General features: G+C 45.9%; 2 protein-coding genes across 2 annotated transcripts in view; both read right to left on the bottom strand.

The window, feature by feature from the left end:
• LOC119393817 (unconventional myosin-Ia) overlaps window positions 1-19,364 on the bottom strand; it is a 190,127-nt gene that overhangs the window by 102,790 nt on the left and 67,973 nt on the right. Inside the window, exon 2 of the mRNA XM_037660996.2 lies at window positions 4,210-4,454. Within this exon, the coding sequence (XP_037516924.1) occupies window positions 4,210-4,401 (192 nt within the window). The 5' untranslated portion in view covers window positions 4,402-4,454. The remainder of the gene's footprint in view (window positions 1-4,209; window positions 4,455-19,364) is intronic.
• On the bottom strand, window positions 9,576-10,925 carry LOC125758611 (uncharacterized). The gene has a single exon (XM_049415969.1). It carries the CDS (start codon window positions 10,923-10,925, stop codon window positions 9,576-9,578), a length of 1,350 nt encoding a protein of 449 aa, XP_049271926.1.

Here is a 19,364-nt window from a genome sequence, read left to right as displayed (position 1 = left end):
TTTAAGTGCAGATTTGTTCTACTTCTCTGCCTTTATGTTCAGACGTCGAGCATTCTTCGGAGGGAAGATCGCGGGGGCCTCTTTCGGCAATGACGATTAGTGGCTATTTTCTCTCCTCGAGGGCAGCTTAAGTGAAGCTTACAAGAATCTTCAAATTAGACTCGTTGGTCATTAAGGTCGTTAAGCCCAACGTATCCCCCTCCGCGTTCGCGGAATAAATTGGAAAAGCAGCGATATCGGTTTTTGCGGAGAGCTCAATTGACGATCTCGGAGCAATGAATCGGGTAATTGGAGCTTGCGCAGCAATGCCATGTTGCGAGCGAGGCAATAAAAAATAAAAGGAAAGAAAAAAGCAACGAGCCGCCGCAGCCTGTTTGCTATCTTTCGCTGCGTAGTTTCCGCTGCGTAATGAATCGTGCGCGCAGGAAATTTTGTGAGGGCACGCCGTGTTTTTTTTTATGCTATTACTTGCGCATTGAAGTATGCGTAAAAAAAGATTCTTGTGTAGCGACGCGATTGATTTTCATTGACATTACGTTAGATAAAAAAGCAACATTAGGCACGCTTTAACGAGTGCTTAAGGTGTCTGCCCGGTCATGTGAATAGCTTGCTACCGTAAATATTAATTAAAATATGCTTAGTTAGTTGGTACGGGTCCTTCAATATTACTCAACGGACTTTACACACAAACACGAACAAAGAAGTACGCGCTAATGCTTTCACATGAAATGATTTAACTATTATAAACAATTACTATTGACGAGCAACGTGTAACATTTAACTGTTTTTGTCATAATTACAATGCGCCAATGTCGTGTCAATAAGTTCAAATCGTTATTTTCCTAGACCACTGTATCGCCCGACTTATGGCCGATCTCCTGTGTGGGTCTCATCAGATCATCGAGAAACCAATCAACAACAACAAAAAAAGAATGTCTCTCCCTTGTCCCTCCTCCCTAAGCTGCGCTGAATTTTCATGATGAGTCCAGATCAGGAGAGTGTATAGCGTGAATTCATTCACCTATCCCTAATAGGCAATCACGTAAAATGCAGCAGCTCAAAATGGCAGCAAGTATTTATACAGCGTTTGTTGCAGTTTAGCGTCCCAGAGGAAGATTAAAAGTGTCTGAAAGGAAAAAAAAAAGAAAGAAGCAACAGCAACTGATAAGGTTTCGTGCCGAGGGCAAATCGTACATCCGGGCTACGTCATACGCCAATTAAAGTAAGGAGTCACGCATTATATTTCTGATTCCTTGGGTTTTTTACACAACCACAAATGAGAAAGTAAAGCTGAGATACATAATTAGAATTCACAAAGTAGCGGCATTCAGAAGAAGAAAGAAAAGTCACTAGTACCATGGCTTTTGAAAACACGCTACAGCAAAACAGCGGTGGCGACACACTTTGGAGCTGAGATACAAACTCGCTGCGAGGTGATAAATTTCTGCAGCTACCGTTTGTTCATACTATTATTAGGCTTTTATTATATCTATGAAACATTTCAAGTAACTTATCAATCCAAATTAATGTGTCTTTCTTTCCCGAGTCGCTTAACCAGGCGCCGTTTGTTGCTACTCCTGAAATGTGCGCGAGATAAACGCTCTCTTTCTTCCACTCGATCTCTATTTTCAGCCCTTTATCCATTTCTACAAGTGCAAGGCAGCAAACCCCAGATATCATCAGCATGACTACGCCCAATGCAGGGCAAAGGCCCATGTTTCTACAGTTAACCCGGTGCCAAAAGCACGGTATGACTATGAACTTTTTTTCGGGGGGGGGGGGGGTTCAACCATACTTTATGTATCTTCGTGCGTGCATTGGTATGTGTGCGTGTATACATACGCACGCAAAATTGAAACATTTCGGGGGGGGTTGAACCCCCCCCCCCCGGCTACGCACCTGGAGGCACGCCATTGTGGGATACTGCGGAGTAATTTCGACTACCTGGGGTTCTTTACCGTCCACTTAAATCAAAATGAGGAATGAAACGGCGCTTAGAAAGTGCAAGTGAAGATGACAGGCACAGCACCGCGTCAGTGGTCTTCCCTTGTCCTGTGTAAGTCCTGTTTCATTCCTGTTTTATATTGCACCAAACAGCCCAGTCAAGCCCACCTAAACCTAAGCAGACGGGTGTGCTTTGCATTTCGCCCCCATCGAATTTCGAACGCCGTGATCGGGAATCGAACCCGCGCCCTCGAGCTTAGCAGCGCCACGCCTTACGTGCTAAGTTAGTATACCACGGCGTGTACACAAAGAAGGGACGCATTTCTTTCATTGCGTTGTGTTAGTAGTGTTGTTTTTTGAGTAATATAAAAAACCACAAACTAGGCCAGTTAGCCTTTCTTCCGATCACTTTACTCTCAGAAACGTAACTCCCCTGCTTTTTCCCTGCAACTGTGCCAGAAACGCGTGTACGTTGCACGTTTTATAAAAGTATGAGCGCAATACAGTAGGAACGGAAAGTAAATGACAGGACAGACGCTTAACGTACGACTGATGTTCATCAGAAATTTTGCACAAGAGCGCAGAATCGCGCATGTGCAGCCATACTTATTAAAAGGTGTTACCACGCCGGACCAAAATACTGTGGGATACTGAACTAACACCCTGTGATAAGTTTGGTTGCCCATGCGCAGTTCTGTGCTCTTGCGAAACATTTCAGCGAAAGTTTCAATAAACATCAGTTGTAAGCTGAGCGTCTGTCCTGTCACTTCCTTTCTGTTTCTGCTGTTTTCAGCTCATACTTTTATGATATGCTGCACCAAATGGCCCAGCACACTGCCATATTGAGGCTACTTCAAAGCAAGACCTACGGTGTTCACGTATATATGAATGATACCGCATCGGTTTAACAGAGGGAAAGACAAAAATTAAACGAAAACTCCAGGCAGCTCACGGCTCCGGCGACGTGGTCATTATTTGGTGTAAAATGCTACACAGCGGGAGGTGTTCCTTTTTTCCCTCCGTAAAAAAGAGAAGGGAGAACGGGTCTGAATACGAAAGGACGGGAAAGCGAGCATGTCTCCGAATAAAGAGCACCGCAAAGTCCTTTTTGAGAGCTAATGCAATTTCGTGTGAGCCGGCATTCATGTAGTCGCTTTTCCCATTCTCTAACTTTCTTTCGCTGAGTCCACTCTTTCTATTGGTCTCTCGTTCGCTCTTGCTGATGTAGTGTCGTTACATTGGCGGGAGAAACACTGGCACGCTGTGTAAGAGACATAATGCCGTCGTCGTCACCGCCGCTAGGCGTTGAAAGAATTCAGGCTTGGGCCGGAAAAGCTCATATGGTATATGGCCCCGGGGCAATTTTCTCGCGCTTCAGCTGGCTCATTCACTCCCTCGCATTGCGCGAATGGGCCGGACAATAACAGGGAAAGCGCGAACTCACCGAGTCCTCTTTCTTTCTTCTTTTTTATCCCTCTTTCTTCCCGCAGTGCCGAAAAGGAAGAGCGGTACACTTCAGGCCGGACTATACCTAAATGCCTACGGGAGTTCTTTTTTTCCTTTGTTCCAGCTGTTCAATTTTTTATCTTCTTTTTTTTCTTTTGCGTCCATCTATGTAGTGTTTTGCATTCACATGCCAATTTGTTTCTCGAGTGACTCAGCTGAACTGTGAGTTGTGATATTCTACGAGACACAATGGCGACCACTACGCTTTTGTAAACTTCCACACCTCCTACCTCCTTTTTTTCACCATGGCTCCTCGCCTAACCGTTTGTAAATCAACAAAATATATCATTGTCTTTACGCAAACCTAAAGTTTCCAGTGCATTGATGTATGTATGTATGTATGTATGTATGTATGTATGTATGTATGTATGTATGTATGTATGTATGTATGTATGTATGTATGTATGTATGTATGTATGTATGTATGTATGTATGTATGTATGTATGTATGTATGTATGTATGTATGTATGTATGTATGTATGTGTGTGAAATAGGTTCGTACTTTATCGCGCACTGTTCCATCAATAATACGCAGCGCCCCTTAGGGGCCATCGGGGCTGCCTAGTTGCAACAACTTCGCCTTTCAAGCATAAGGTTTCCGCTTACATGTCATCCGCGTCTTGATAGGAAAATAAGCAAAGCCGCAAGGCTGCGTCGGCATTTGCCACGCACACAAGTACAGTAACCGAATACTACAACGCCGCGCCGTCTACAGCTACCTCAAACCTTTGCAGGCTCACAGTTTTGTGAAATCGTACCTGGGACTCCGGTGAGCGGGACTTGGAGCGGGACTTGGAGCGTGACTTTGAGCGTGACTTGGAGCGATCTCTGCAGCAGAGCGGCGGGCTGGGCCCGTCGTCGTCGTCCCTGCGCGGCGGACCACCTGGACCGGGGTCCCCGCGCAGCGCGCTCAGCCGGGACCCCGGGTAGGGGCTCCGGTGCCGACGCATCGCCGCCAACGGCCGCTAGCTGCGGCGCCACGTCGCCCGCAGGCCGGGCGCTCCTGCGAGGAGAAAGGTCGAGGTGAAGCACCCTGTTCGGCTGATGAATTAACACAGGAACTCTCACATACTGCACGGAATAAGCACATACACTATGATGGTAATGACTATGATTAAATTGTCACAGATGATGTTATAATAATAATATCTGGGGTTTAACGTCCCAAAACCACGATATGATTATGAGAGACGCAGTAGTGGAGGGCTACGGAAATTTCGACCACCTGGGGTTCTTAACGCGCACCTAAAATTAAGTACACGGGCCTCGAACATTTTCGCCTCCATCGAAAACGCAGCCGCCGCGGCCGGGATTCGATTCCGCGACCTTCGGGTCAGCAGTCGAGCGCCATAACCACTAGACCACCGTGGCGGGGCTGTCACAGATGATGATGACGACTAGAGCTGTGCACGGGCCGTATTTCCGAGCCCGAGCCCGGCCCGGGCCCGCTGACTTTGTCGAAGGCCCGCCCGAGCCCGACGGCAAAGGGCTGCGAGCCCGCCCGGCCCGGCCCGACGTACGAAAACACAATGCCGGGTCCGGGCCGGCCCGGCCCGGCTTTCTGAAGGTTCGCTGCGAAAACAAAACATCGTTTTCCGGTAATTTGGCATTTTATTGAGCATATCGAATATGATCAAACGACACACGACGAACAGTCTCTATTACACAGATTACAAACTGTCGTGCAAAAACAGGAAGCAGTCCAACGATTCCGGCTTCAACGAAATGCGGCGCTTTTGCATTATGTAGCCCGCCGAACTGAAGTTGCGTTCGCTGCTTGCACTCGTCGCCGAAATTGCTAATATCTTTTTTGCCAGCCAGGCAAGCTTGGGATATCTCTGCTGCTTGTTTTTCCAGAAGACAAACTTCAGAAGGACAGGCGGACGATTCCATAGAGAGATAATCGGAGAGCTCCCCTTTTGTTTAAAGTAGCGAATGGGGAAAGGAAAAGCGGTAAAGGGCGGTCGCGGAAGAGGCGCGGTATACGTGCTGGAAAACAATTCCCGCTATTTATTTCGGGCTTGAGTCGGGCTTTGCCCCGGGCCCGAGCGCGGCCCGATAAAACTCCAAGTAGCCCGAGCCCGGCCCGGGCCCGACGTGAAAATGCCTCGGCCCGCCCGAGCCCGGCCCGCGGGCCGGGTCGGGCTCGGGCTTTCGGGCTACCCGGAGCCCGTGCACACCTCTAATGACGAAATATAGGCAAGCAGCTTTCTATATGCATATAGAGTGGCTAACACGACAAACTTTATTAGACTTAAGATCACAGTAAACAGTGCGAAAAGATTAACCAACTAGCCCAATCAGTCACATTACTGGGTCATTTGCATCACTGGGCATTTCTTTCTTTCTTTCTTTATTTTTTAACACGAAAGTGTTTTATGCCGGAGTCCACCAAGTACATCCGTCACGGATATGACGTTGATAAAATGGACGCCAATAGGTGAGAAAGAAAAAAAAGCTACTCCGCTGGGAATCGAGCCCACGACGTTGCGGCCGCGACGGCAACCGCCCGACGCCCTACCGACTAGGCTAACTCGGGATTTTTTTTTTCATGGTATTTATCATACTGAGTATTACAGTGCACAATAATAGCACAAATAAAGCAAGAAAAAGTACAATCACATAGCGACAATATGCGCTCAAGCGTTACTAAGTGCACACTCGATGGCTAACACAACGTGCAGTAGAATGGTGAGAGTTCTTCACATCGTGGTATACTGGAAAGGTGGTGAGGCCGAGCACCTCACCAAGAGGGGGTACCAGTCCGGTCTAAAGTCCAGGTCGTCATAAATGTCCTTTAGCTGAATAGTCATGCGGATGATGTGCATGCTTGAAGAAATGGTGGGTTCTGCGTTACGGTCCTGCATACGTGTCTTCCATAAGCTATGCATACCCATGAGGAAAAACATATCATATGGCACTTCATCAAGCGATGTTGGTATAAGATAACGTATGGTGTGAGAATTGACGACAAAACTTTTCTTCAGTGCTCTCTGAAGGACATCCCAGAACAGAATAGCGTCTTTGCAGCTAATAAAGCAATGCTCTATTGTTTCCGGCACATCACATAGACGGCAGTTAACAGAAGAGACAAAAATGCCTTTTCTTTTCAACCATGTGCTTACCGGAAGCGTTTCAGAATGGAGTTTATAGAAAAATGTTTTTGAATTAGGAGGAATATACATTTTGCGCACACGTTTCAACACATCGTGGCCTGAAAGATCGGAGAACAATGAACGGTACAACGGAGGCGCGAAGAGCATAGTTAGTAAATCCTTATATAGTACCTTGCGCGAGACTGTGTACAGGTATTCCATGGAAAAGCGAGCTTTAAGGAACCGAACTGCGAGGTAAACTTCCTGCATGAATCCCCACAAACACGGGCGCTCGGAGAAGTTTGATGAAACAACTAAGTCTGGCAAGCAATCAACAAGTGTAACCTGCAAGAATGAACGGATTACGGGGTGGGAATTGTCTCGAAAAAAGAAGAACCGTGAAACTGTTTGCCATAGATAAAGATGTACCAATCCCAACCCACCCTCACTAACTGGCCTGAAAATGTTGTCACGACGCATGGGCTCAAAAGTCGAAGACCATATGAAAGTAGCAAAAAGTCGATGAAAGCGTTGTATATAAAATCTTGCGCAATGGATAGGTTGCAATACGTAGTAAAGCTTTGTTGCTAGGAAAGTATTGCAAGCTTCAGCTCTCCCGAATATTGAAAGTCGATGGGGAACAAATGTCTGGGCCTGTCGTTCAAGCTTAGGAACGCGCTCCTTCCAGTAATGCGCACTGAATCTATACGCGTCCAGTGGTACTCCGAGGTATTTTGGCGGGATTCGTGTCCAATTAATCCCTGCGAACTGATTCGTCGTGGTATCCCACGAGCCAAACCATAGTCCTAAACTCTTAGAGGCATTTAAACGCGCTCCTGATACAACGCCAAACTTTTCAGTTGTAGATACCACATTTTCTACACTTGGTTTATCTGTGCAAAAGAAAGCGACATCGTCTGCATAAGCTAATACTTTAACTTCACTGCCTAATATACTAAAGCCGCGAATACAACTGGACTGTATTATGCTTAAGCACAGCGGTTCTAGATAAAGTGCAAACAGAAGTGGTGACATCGGGCGTCCCTGTTTCACCGAAGAGCAAATAGAAACAGGTTTCGAGAGTTGACCATTAACAACGAGACGAGTTGAGCATCCATTATAACAAAGTTTAACACCGTTAAGCACGACTGTGCCAACATTGGCATGCTTAAGAAGAGAAAAAAGGAACGAATGACTAACACGATCAAAGGCTTTTGCAAGGTCTACCTGTAGCATTGCAAGCTGTTTTTGATAACCATAGCAAAACTGAAGAACTGTTCGAGCAACGTGTATATTGTTTTGTATAGATCGGCTCCTAATTCCGCATGTGTGATGAGACCCAATGAGAATCGACATCGCAAATTGCGATCTATTTGATAATACTTTCGCAAAAATTTTGTAGTCCACATTTGACAGCGATATTGGCCCGTAACCTTCGACGGAGCGAGGCTTCTCCTTGTCAGAGGTTTTCGGTATTAAAACAGTGTGGATTTTGCAAAAAGATTGCGGGAGTGTCTCCATGTCATAACTTATTTCAAAAATATCCAGCAATATGGGAGATAGCGTTTTTTAAAAGCTTTGTAAAATTCAGCTGAGATGCCATCAGGGCCAGGTGTTTTCGATAAAGGTAAGTTGTCAATTGCCTGCTCAATTTCCTTTATTGTAATGGGTCCATCGATGGCTGCACAGTCATCGTCTTTCAAGGGGCTAAAGAGGGAAACAAAACTAGCCTTCAGGTGAACGTCAGGATCATCAGAGAGAGAACTAAATAAACTTTCATGGTACTTTTCGAACTTCAAAGTGATGTCTCTTGTATCTGTTATAAGGACACCGTAAGAGTATAAGTCTGGAATTAGTTTAGAAATTGCATGGCGTTGTTCATCCAGTAAAGCTTGACGCGTCGGTTGCTCGGAATTCAAGGTGCGTTGGTTTCTAGATCGAATACGCGCTCCTTTGTAGCGGGCTGCATCATATCTTTGAAGTTGACATTTAATATTTTCGATTTCATTAATGTACGTTCCCGGCATTTCGCATTCCATTTCATAAAGATTGCACAGACTTTTAAGGAGTGCCTTTTCTTCTTACTTTTTATAGTAAGACTTAACGGCTCCAGTTTCTATAGCTATAACACGGACTTCTTGTTTAAAAAGCTCCCAAGCAGCAAATATGTGCAAACCAATTGAAAAAGATTGCCTCATTGTCGTCTGGACGCGATTCACGAATTCCTGATCGCAGAGAAGCTTTGAGTTCATCTTCCAAAGGGCCCACTGTGGGCGGAATTGTTTATGACGGTTTTCACCAATTTGCGCAATAACAATACAGTGATCTGAGAACGACACTGTTTCAGTGCTACAGGATATTTTACGAGAGAGGAGCGATGAGGACACGTAAATCCGATCAAGGCGAGCATAAGAACATCCCTGAACTCTTGTATATGCCGTTACACGGTTCGAGACACCAATGTCAACTAGCCCCGCGTTATCTACAATACCGGATAAAAGCTCGCCACTCCTGTCTCGTCTGCCATTAGGATTGTTACGATCATTAGCGTCACATACACAGTTGAAGTCACCCATTAGTACAGTGCATCTGTCGGAGTCAATTAAATTAGACATATTTTTGAATAAATCAAGTCGTTTCGAAACCTCATTAAACGCATATAGATTGATAATTCGCCACGGCGCTCCTTGCAACAAAAAATCACAGCATATATATCTGCCCTCGTTATCAACACTAGTACTGATTGCTGAACAGGGTAGGCTCTTTCTCAGGAACAGCCAGCAGCCCGCAGATAAACCTTTTGCATGTGAAACACACACGTTGTACTCAGACAGAAAAGGCCGCAGGGCCCTCTCAGTCTCTTCGTCACTCTCGATCTTTGTCTCCTGGATGGCGACAAAGTCGAGACGCTTTCGTTTAAAAAGTCTACGGAGCTGCGCCTGTTTCTGCGAAGACCTAAGGCCACGTACGTTCAAGGTTGCAAAGATAAGTCGCTCAGATTGCGCCATGGTGACTACCTTCTATTGCGCTTATTGTCCCATGTGATCAGTCCTGAGGGTTGATGGTGAGGCTTCCTTTGAACCCCCCTCAGGCCTCCTAGATCGGGATCGCCGACACTTCCCATGGTGCGGGGACGTTCGGCGACGGCGTGACTTCCTACTGACTGTCGCTGGGTCACTCTCCTTGCTTGAACCCGAGCTGTAAGTCCCGCGGCGCATGGGTATTGTTGCATCCACAGAAGCCTGCATATCTTCATCTAACGCCACACCATGATGAAAAAGCTGCTGCGGAGCTGCAGCGCAAGCAGGTGAAGCAACTTCAGCAGGATCCTTCCTAAGGTCTCTTTCTTGTGCTAGAGGCTCTTCGGTGCCATTTTGGGTCAGCGCAGCGTCATTCTTCGTGGGGACTTTTCCTTGTGCTTGAGGCTGTTCGGAGCTATTTTGGATCAGCTGCTTGCCAGATGCACCTGGTTCTTTGCACTCAGAAGTTGCAACTGTGTCAACAGCAGCTGATTTTCTTGTCACTTCTGGATCCTTCTTGGAGGAGCCAGCAGAATCTGAAGTTGACGGTGTGTCTCCTGTTGCATCCAGAACCTCGGTGGCATCCACGATATGCTCTTGTAGGCTATCATCTGGCTGTTGCGTACGCTGCCTCAGTTTGTTAGCGTATGTCACAACACAGTCCTCGGCAGAATGGCCGAAGCGTCGACAGTCGTCGCAGCGAGGAGTCCTGCAATTTCGACGGATGTGTCCAACCTTACTACACCGAAGACAAAGTGGTGGGCGGCCAGGGATCAGGACGAGGCTTTGCACTCCACAGACATAAAGAATGTGGGGAACGTCGCCGACACGGACTCCATCGGCAAGGGACAAAACAACATCACGGTTTAGCGTCTGCATTTGCTCCATGTCCGCTACTTTCCAGCTTTCTTTTGATATTGTCTTGACCTTCCCAAACACTTGCAGTGCCTCGCGAATATAGGCGTCTTCCAAGTGCTCAGGAAGCCACAGAAGTTTCATCTTTACTTCCGTAGGCTCCGGGTCAATCACGAGGCATCGACGATTTTTTACGAAAAGTTCACCTCTTGTGACCAACTTTGTTTTCGTTAGCGTTGACTTGCACGTGACCATCCAAACATGTGACATTTGGAATTGACCTATCGAGCTTATTTCCTTCAAGTCGATAATCTCCCGAAGAGCATCTCTTAAGTCTTGAACCCGGTAAGGGCGACCAGCTAAGTCCGCATGCAGAAAAACCGAATCCACAACCAGCTTACCGGTGGGAAGGCGAGGCAGTACAACACGGTATTCATTGTTGCTGGCTGAAACCTTAGCAACACCTCGGCCCATGGCCGATAAATCCTTGGTAGCGGAGAACATGAAAAACGCGACCGTTCGGCCTAGGCTAACTCGGGAGATGTTAGACACGGCGCGAACGCGCCTTATATCTTTCACACATTCTCTTTCGCGGAGGGCGGAGCGGGGCAGTGCCGCCGTCTGTGAGATGTGAAAAGAAGTAATGCTTCGCGATCGACACTTACTAGCGCTTACTCCGAGATTGCACGCGATATCGGAGGTCATGGTTAAAGCGTCTCGATACCAGAGAGGTAGACTGGCCGCACTGGCGTCGCCGAGGCACCCTTGATGCAGTTACGTTCTTTGCCTTTGGCTTCGTGTTAGCGTGCGTCGGCTCATCGGAGTAGTGCAGCTTCCACGTGCACCAACGGGATTTCTCCGCCGCCGACTGCTTCAATTGCGAGAGCACCGACTATCAAAACTGCTGCAATATGCGTTGCAGAAAGGACGCGATTTCGACGGGCGAATGTCGTGCCTTGGTGGAGCGAGAGCAGCGCCTGCGAGGCCAGCGGGACGCACGCGTTTGCGGCTCAGGCTACGAACCTCTACCTCCCGTGTTGCTGAAGTGCGGTGTGTGTTATGTATGCATGAGCACAGGCGTCGGCTACCCATTACTAGAAAGCGCACACCGTGCCGTTTCTCTCCTTAATTGACGACGCTTTGAAGAAGTGCATACCGGGTACCAGTGTTGATTATGAGCTTGTTGATATCATCCTTACGCGGGATTCACGATTCACTGTGTCCAAATATATGTTCACAACGTCAGCTACCACAACTGTTTATTCATGATCATGGGCGTTTGTCGTCGCGACAGAGACATGCTGTCAACATGGGTGCATCCACGTCAAACGGTGCTATAGCTGCCAAACACGAATATACATTGTACAAGCTCCCATATATCACTACACAATAAGCACTACTTCTGTGAAGACACGTTTCACTTTCGTGTTATACCGATTCCTATGACGAAGGGATCAGCCATGTTTTTGTTTCTTTTTTTCTTTTTTTTCTTTATCTCTTTCTTTAATTCTGATAGATAGATAGATAGATAGATAGATAGATAGATAGATAGATAGATAGATAGATAGATAGATAGATAGATAGATAGATAGATAGATAGATAGATAGATAGATAGATAGATAGATAGATAGATATATAGATAGATAGATAGATAGATAGATAGATAGATAGATAGATAGATAGATAGATAGATAGATAGATAGATAGATAGATAGATAGATAGATAGATAGATAGATAGATAGATAGATAGATAGATAGATAGATAGATAGATAGATAGATAGATAGATAGATAGATAGATAGATAGATAGATAGATAGATAGATAGAATTTCATTTTGCCAAAATGAAAAGAGAAGGTAGAAAGCTTTCCCAAACTGTAAATTGCTAAAGTTATTCATGACCGCTCAACATCCCGTGTGTTTCCAAATGCACAATCTCTCTGTCTCTTTCTCTCATTCTCTCTTTCCACTTTATTTATCAAAGGGCACTGCAAGAAGCAGATGCCGTGACATGAGCCTACACGGTGTGGTTCTGAAGCGCTGGGAGAGCAATTAGCAGCCTTCCGCCCTCTTTCGTATACATTTTTCTAACTTTGCACTTGCTTTCCGCTAGCCGCGACTCGACGATTACAAAAAATCTCTGCGTTAATTACTTGGCCTCATTGATTTCCGGTTATTTTTATTCTCCCTCTTTTTGGTGAGGCCGGCGTTCTAGGGTGCAAAACTTATTTTTCAACCTCTCAACAAACTACACCTGCTCTTGCTAAATACGCCCCTAACACCCTTATAAAAGCACACCTGCAAATTTGTGAATTCACAAGGCTTCTTGCTCAGTGATGCTTTTTGACGATGACTGGCCAGCCTGTTCAATAATGCGTCCATCACCAGGTGAGCTTGAAATTTGCTTTTCGCAAGTGAGTGTGGCGTGAGTTTATTTTTATGCGTGTGAAACTAGGTCCATAACTGCACCAATAAAAACCATGATCTGAGAGCCCTGTTGCCCGCATACCGCATTGCTGCTGGTGCTTTCAATGAAGCAGTATTCACAATGCGCATAAATTTTAGGGGAGAAGCACCTTAGGGTATCGGCGTTTCGGCGTGCGTTGTCGTCGTTGTCAGGATGGTCCATTTGCTTGAGCGCAAGAGAGGGCGCCACCGCCTCAGCGCTCGCCGTGTGGCGAGAGAGTTGTCTATGGAAACGCTCTTTCTGCGATGAACGCTTAACCAGCAGCTCGCAAGGAACGAGAACGCGCCATCGCCCGCGAGAGACAACGCCGACGCAGGCAGCGTCTGCTAGCGAGTTTCTTGATTGAAAAAAATAAACCAACTGCTCGCTCTGCACATCCGTTCACCGGCCACCCCGTATATCAGGGCTGGGCAAAGATACTTTGAAATTGTATCGCGATACGATACAAGATACTCAGGCAAGAAGTATTGGAGATATAGATACAAGATACTACCGCAATAACTGTATTCGATACGATACTTGCCAATTGTATCTTAAGATACTTCGATACATTCGCAAATTTGTTATTATAGACCCCCTAATGTAGTAGCGAACGCCTACGCACGAAAAGGTTTGCTTGAAAATTTCTTTAATGTGACCAATTTTGTTTAATTTTAATGAAATGTGCGTTAGTATTTCAAAAGTATTGTCCTTCTTGCTCCAAGTGCATTAGTTTACTTCCGACAGAACTTATTGGGGATTTGTTTTGGCTGCTTAATTAACAGGACATCTCTTCATTGATAGCGGCTCTTGCTTGTCATTTTTGTAATTGATGGGAGTCGCTGCTCAGCTTGCCGACCAGCTAGCGGGTTGCGATCTAATCACGAGAACTTCAATACGAAGCCTTCGCACGATGGCGCAAATACCGGTGTGGAGTTTTACCTTGTCTGTAAAAGACCGTTCACGCAATGCCGAACCACCGGTGTACAGTAGCAACAACGTTGCTGGCGATATTTTTCGTGACACACTGTGTATGCGTAGAGCTCATAAAACTGCAATGACTTTTCATGTTCTACTTATCTGCTGGCGTAAAGGGTTCGTTATCAATATATTCACTAACGTGCAATCTTTTAACAATTTTTCTTCGACGAGAGAATATGTTCACTCCAGAAATGCCTAATACCTATTGTATTGTCACGTGGTGGTAAGGATAAAGAAGGCGGCAGTCACTCTGGTAGAGACTAAACTGCTCACTGGGCAAACTTGTGCCCAGAAAACTCATAATACAAGCAAAGCACTCTGTACACTGATAGCGGCAATAAATGTCGTTGGCCTTCGGTATTCTGATCACAGACGGAACGCGTGGTCACATCTGCGATCGAACCTTCCAACGTTACCGATGGTGCTCGCGTAAGCTCCCGAATGAACTACAGTGCTCGCGTCCTGCGCATAATTTTAATAATAATTCTTGCAGTTTTACATCCCAAAACAACGACATGATTATGATGGACGCCGTAGTGGAGGGCTCCAGAAATTTCGACCACCTGGGGTTCTTTAACGTGCTCCTCAATCTAAGTACACGAGCTCGAGCATTTCGCCTCCATCGAAATGTGGCCGCCGCGGCTGGGATTCGCGCGTAATCTTAACAGAACAATCTGAAACAACTGCGAAGCTTCCGAAACATCGGGACGTGTCTTGAGCTGAGCGCTGCTAATAATGTTTTTGCAGTTTAAACCCGATCCCACCAAAATAAAAAAATGAGAGCGCGTGGCAAGTTGCACAAATCGTCGCAGCACAGCGCTGCTATTCACGGTATTGCCACCTATATGTCCAATTAACTGGCGATTAGTAATAGTAAAAAAATTAGGGAGGCCTAAAAAAGGAAAACAAATCAAATATATCTAAATAAAATAGAAAAGTCGTTCTGTATCAAACATTCATCGTTAATAAGTATTGAAACACAATACAGGCGGCACCCTTAATAGCTATGACAATTATTCATGAAGCATTTTGAAATTACTTGTTAATGTAAAACAGTAAAAATATTTGGTGCCTATCAAAAATTGACTGAAACGGCTCGTTGAGACGCTCATGAGAAAAACAGATCATTTGGTATAGCAATGTTTCGCGAATCCCCTTCCTAACAACTTTAAGATGGCTCATAATTATTTCCATCATTATAATGCAAACTCAATTTCGCTCTTTTACTAAGCAGTAAGCAGGATGTTTGGTACTGCATACTCAGTGCGCGCCCACATGATTACATATTTGTTTCCAAAATCACCTCGCAGAACAGTAAGCTAAAGCGAAATATAAATGTGCGAACAGTAGCAGAAATAAAGCAGACAGTTCAATGCAAGACTGAAGCAGAGAACTTATTTTGGCAGCACGTTACAAGAGGCATATTTGTGCGACCAGACCGTAAAAAAAGTTCAGAGCACTAGGTAATGCACGGGATGCAAAAGAAGGACAACTAAGAATTATGATTTCAAAAGCTCTTTGAATAAAGATAGCAGGAAGATAATAATAATAATTGTTACTGTTTAGCACCCCAAAGCCACGATGCGATTATGAGAGACGCCGCAGTGAACGGCTCCGGAAAGTTTGACCACCTGGAGTTCTTTCACGTGCACCTAAATGGAAGTACACGGGCCTCAAGTATTTTCGCCTCCATCGAAAATGCGACCGCCGCGGCCGGAATTGGATTGACAGCAGGAAGAAAAAGATACGGTACACGAACATATATTCTGTTAGAAAAGCGCTTCATCTATTTGATCTAGCATCCGTACTAGTGGTGCTACAGTTCGGATCTTATTTGCATATAAGTCAATCGCATGTAAGTCGAACTTACATAAGCCACGACAAGCAAAGCAACCCTATGCTTCAGATTTCGTAACGAAGCACTGCGCGGGGGAGCGGCATCAGAATTTGCGCGATAGTCGCCGCACGCATTGTGGTACGCGGCGCTGGACATTGCATAAGTGTCATGGCACTGGCACACGAAAAAAGAAAAACAAATCGAGAAAACGAAAGGCACGTGAGCTAAGCTGGACTACGCGAGCGCTGTCAAGTTGCTCTGCTCTACCAAAACGGACGCGCACACTTCATTGCCTGCCTTCACTGGTGGACTTTGCCGGAAAAATAAAATTATGTCACTGCGCTGAGTTTTACTGAGGCGCTTTAGTAGCACCAGTACCAGCTTGAGAAGCGGAGTTGAGCCAGCGATTAGTTTTGTACGCTGGTGTTCCTATAGGAGTATCTTGTATCTTAAGATACACGATACATTATTGAATGTATCGGAAATACAGATACAGATACTCGTCTTGCGAGACGTATCACGATACAGATACAAGATACCCAAAGAGTATCTGAGATAGTATCTAAGATACATGTATCTTCGATACTGCCCAGCACTGCCGTATATATAAGCACTTGATCGTGACCTGCAATATAGTGTCGGTGGGAGATTTATCTTGTGCGTAGTTGAACAATAAAGATTTGCTGCGTGCACGTTAACTAAACGCGAACTGCGGGTCTGTGTGTCTAATCTTTCTTCTGTCTCTCATTGCCCATTAGCAGTGATTTTGCTGTGGGAAACACCGGTGCACATTGCATGCTTCGCACCTCCATAGGTTTCACGTTAGTGGAGCTAAAACACCCTTCCCTACATGCTTCACTCCTCCCCACATTTTTTTTTTCGTCAGGAAACATCACCTTTAGCAAAGTAAATGCACTGAATAAATAATGACCAGTACAATAATAAAAGGCAAATATCGGTTCCGATTACGACGAGACCGTGATAATAAACGCGTTTTGTGGCGCATCTTTACTCGGTGCACAAAAGGAAAAAAATTTACTAAAAAGGCTTTGTCAGTAAGTTTCTTTATTCGCATTTATGCAGCTTAAACTTAACTTGAACGCTTCTATCTTTTAGGCTCCTAGGCGCCCGTTCTTGCGTTGAGCGGCGTCGCCGCCACCGCAGCCGTCGGTGGCGTAACCGATAGACATGAAAAAATAAAATGAGAGCAAAAATAGCCAGGATCGAGTGGGATTTGTACCCGAGCCCTCTGCGTGGCGGTCGAATGTTCTACCACTAAGCCACGCTGGTTTTCTAAAGACGATAGTCTTTCTTGGGGAACTTAAACGCAGAAATTTTGGTCTGTCTTTCTGTCTGTCTTTCTGTTTGTCGGCACGTCACTCGATTCAGCCACCCGGCCAAAGTTGAACCACTTGCCCAAGGGCCAGCCATCTTGAACGGTTGACTAGGTTCATACTTGTGTACACTGTTGATCAAAAAGCAAACATTACGCATATCTGAGGCGCAACATCACTAGGTAAGTATTAGGTGGTGTGTTCCTTTAATAGAAAATACTTAGATACGTATTTCTAGAGACCCTAGTTTCTTAAGCTGCGCTGAAAATACGACTGCGCTGAAACTTGCCTTCCTCCGTGCCCTCTGCACGAGCTCATTGTTGTGTTTCGGTTTCGGTTCAGTATTGCACTGTACGAATGCCATGGGGCGCCGCTCTGGCATTCCTGCTTTACCCAGGCGACGTGTAAATAAAGGAGTGTGTGGAGAGTACTCGTTGAGTGCGGACGTTTCTTCTGCTTCGGCGCTTCGCGCCAAACCGCGTGTTCGGGCTGGTTGGCGTCCCCGCCGGTCGCGTTGGTCACCACCGGTATTCGCCTGCTGCTGCGCCGGGACTACCAGCCCGCAACACAGCACTCATGTTTGCCGACGTATCGCCAGATGGCGTCCTTATCTCACGCAGCGCCTCCTCTATCGTCTTTAGACGACATTTGCAGCGAAGCACGCAGATACGCGGCCAATTTTTTTGTTTATCACTGGTTTCTTAACACGGCACAAGCGTCGACAGAGCCACACTGGTGCTTGAAACTTATTTAAACCACACACTCGTTGCGCAATTAGCAATGTGTGATGACTGATTGTTATGTCACTCTTCTGCGACGCTATATACCATGGGTTAACGCGATTACTTGCTCGAAATGACGCCTGTATAGGGTGTTTTTGCAAGTGAGTTTCAGGCACTAGCGTAGCTGTTGAATGAGTTTCAAAAGCCACGCTGGTGCTTGAAACTCATTTGCAAAAAGACCCTATACAAGCGTCATGATGGGCAAGTAATCGCGTTAACCTATGGTATATAGCGCGGCGGAAGAGTGAAATAACCAGTCATCATACAATGCTAACTGCGCAACGAGTGTGTGGTTTAATGCTTCCCACCCACTGCAATGTGTTCAGCCATAATTCTTCATCGTCATCAGTCACATGCAGCATCAAGAAAATACACCTAATACCTTATAGATGTGTAGCGTTTACCTCGCTTATCCACAAAAAGACGAATAATAGCGTACTGGGTGCTGTCCTACTTCACAAAAATTATGATTTATGGCGTAGTGGATACCTTGCATGTGTACTTGCATTAGTTGCTCCAAGAGACTTTAGAACGGGCTCTAGAAAAACCGCTCTTCCAGCTTTCGATGGGACTGTGCTGCGCGTTCCGCGCAGGCCTGGCATTTTAGAGCACAGCTCTTAGGCGCCCGTTCCTACGTTCAGCGGCGTCGCCGTTGGCGTTGGCGTAACCGATCGAGCGAACCAGGACGGAAGAGAGCGAACGCGTAGTACTCGAGCGCTGGCAGTTTCCGTGGTAATATGTAACGAATGTTATACGCTGATACGACTGCAGAACGCCAAAACTTCAAACACAGTTGGCGTTGCCTCAACACGAAGCTGCGCTCAGAATTCGCATTAGGCAGTTTCGTAATCGTCGGTGAATTTTAGTTTTTTTTCACACAATATTACACTCGTCATGCTGTGAAGAAGGAAACATCAAAATCGCGCACTCAAATCAAGAGGAAAATACGTCCAAGATTTTTTTTTGCTACATCACGCCTGACTCGTAGATTGGAACGTAACGCAAACCGACATTCGTCTTATTCGTACTCAAACCTGGCCGTACAGCCTCTCCCTCTAAATCGTAAGCGCTAAACCGCTGCCGCATAACGCTTATAAAACAAAGTACATTGCTTCCTTCAGACAGAGGACCACTGGCGCGAGGTGTATACAGCGAGGTCCAGTCTTGAGAGGGTGACAGACTACGGTCACGAATTGACTGCGCCGACAGTTCACCATGGTTCACTGAACATAGCATGGAAGAACTCCGGTCTGCAGCAAGATTAGAAAAAAAAATTTGCTATTTCGTTTCTTTTCATTTCCGCTTCGACGCGAAATAACGAAGCCAGAACCACCTCGGGCGCCTTGGATTCCGTGTGCGCGTGTTAGAAAGAGCCGCTAGAGAACGAGACCAACCGAGAAAATGAAAGGAGCACCTTGCGAAGCGCAGAAAAGCCTCTCAAAGCTGAAAGGCAAGCGGATTGGCGAAAAGGGTTTAAGTGCCCAGCCATCCCTTTTTTCAAATGCACACCTCGACTCACAGCCTTCGATCACTTCTGCCGTTTCTGTGAACTATATCTTTGT

Source organism: Rhipicephalus sanguineus, chromosome 5, assembly GCF_013339695.2.
Source record: "Rhipicephalus sanguineus isolate Rsan-2018 chromosome 5, BIME_Rsan_1.4, whole genome shotgun sequence".
Lineage (NCBI taxonomy): Eukaryota > Metazoa > Arthropoda > Arachnida > Ixodida > Ixodidae > Rhipicephalus > Rhipicephalus sanguineus.
This window is presented reverse-complemented; position numbering and strand designations above follow the sequence as displayed.

Coding starts and splice junctions, on each gene's coding strand:
- LOC125758611 (XM_049415969.1), bottom strand. CDS start 10,925: ATGTTCTCCGCTACCAAGGATTTATCGGCCATGGGCCGAGGTGTTGCT.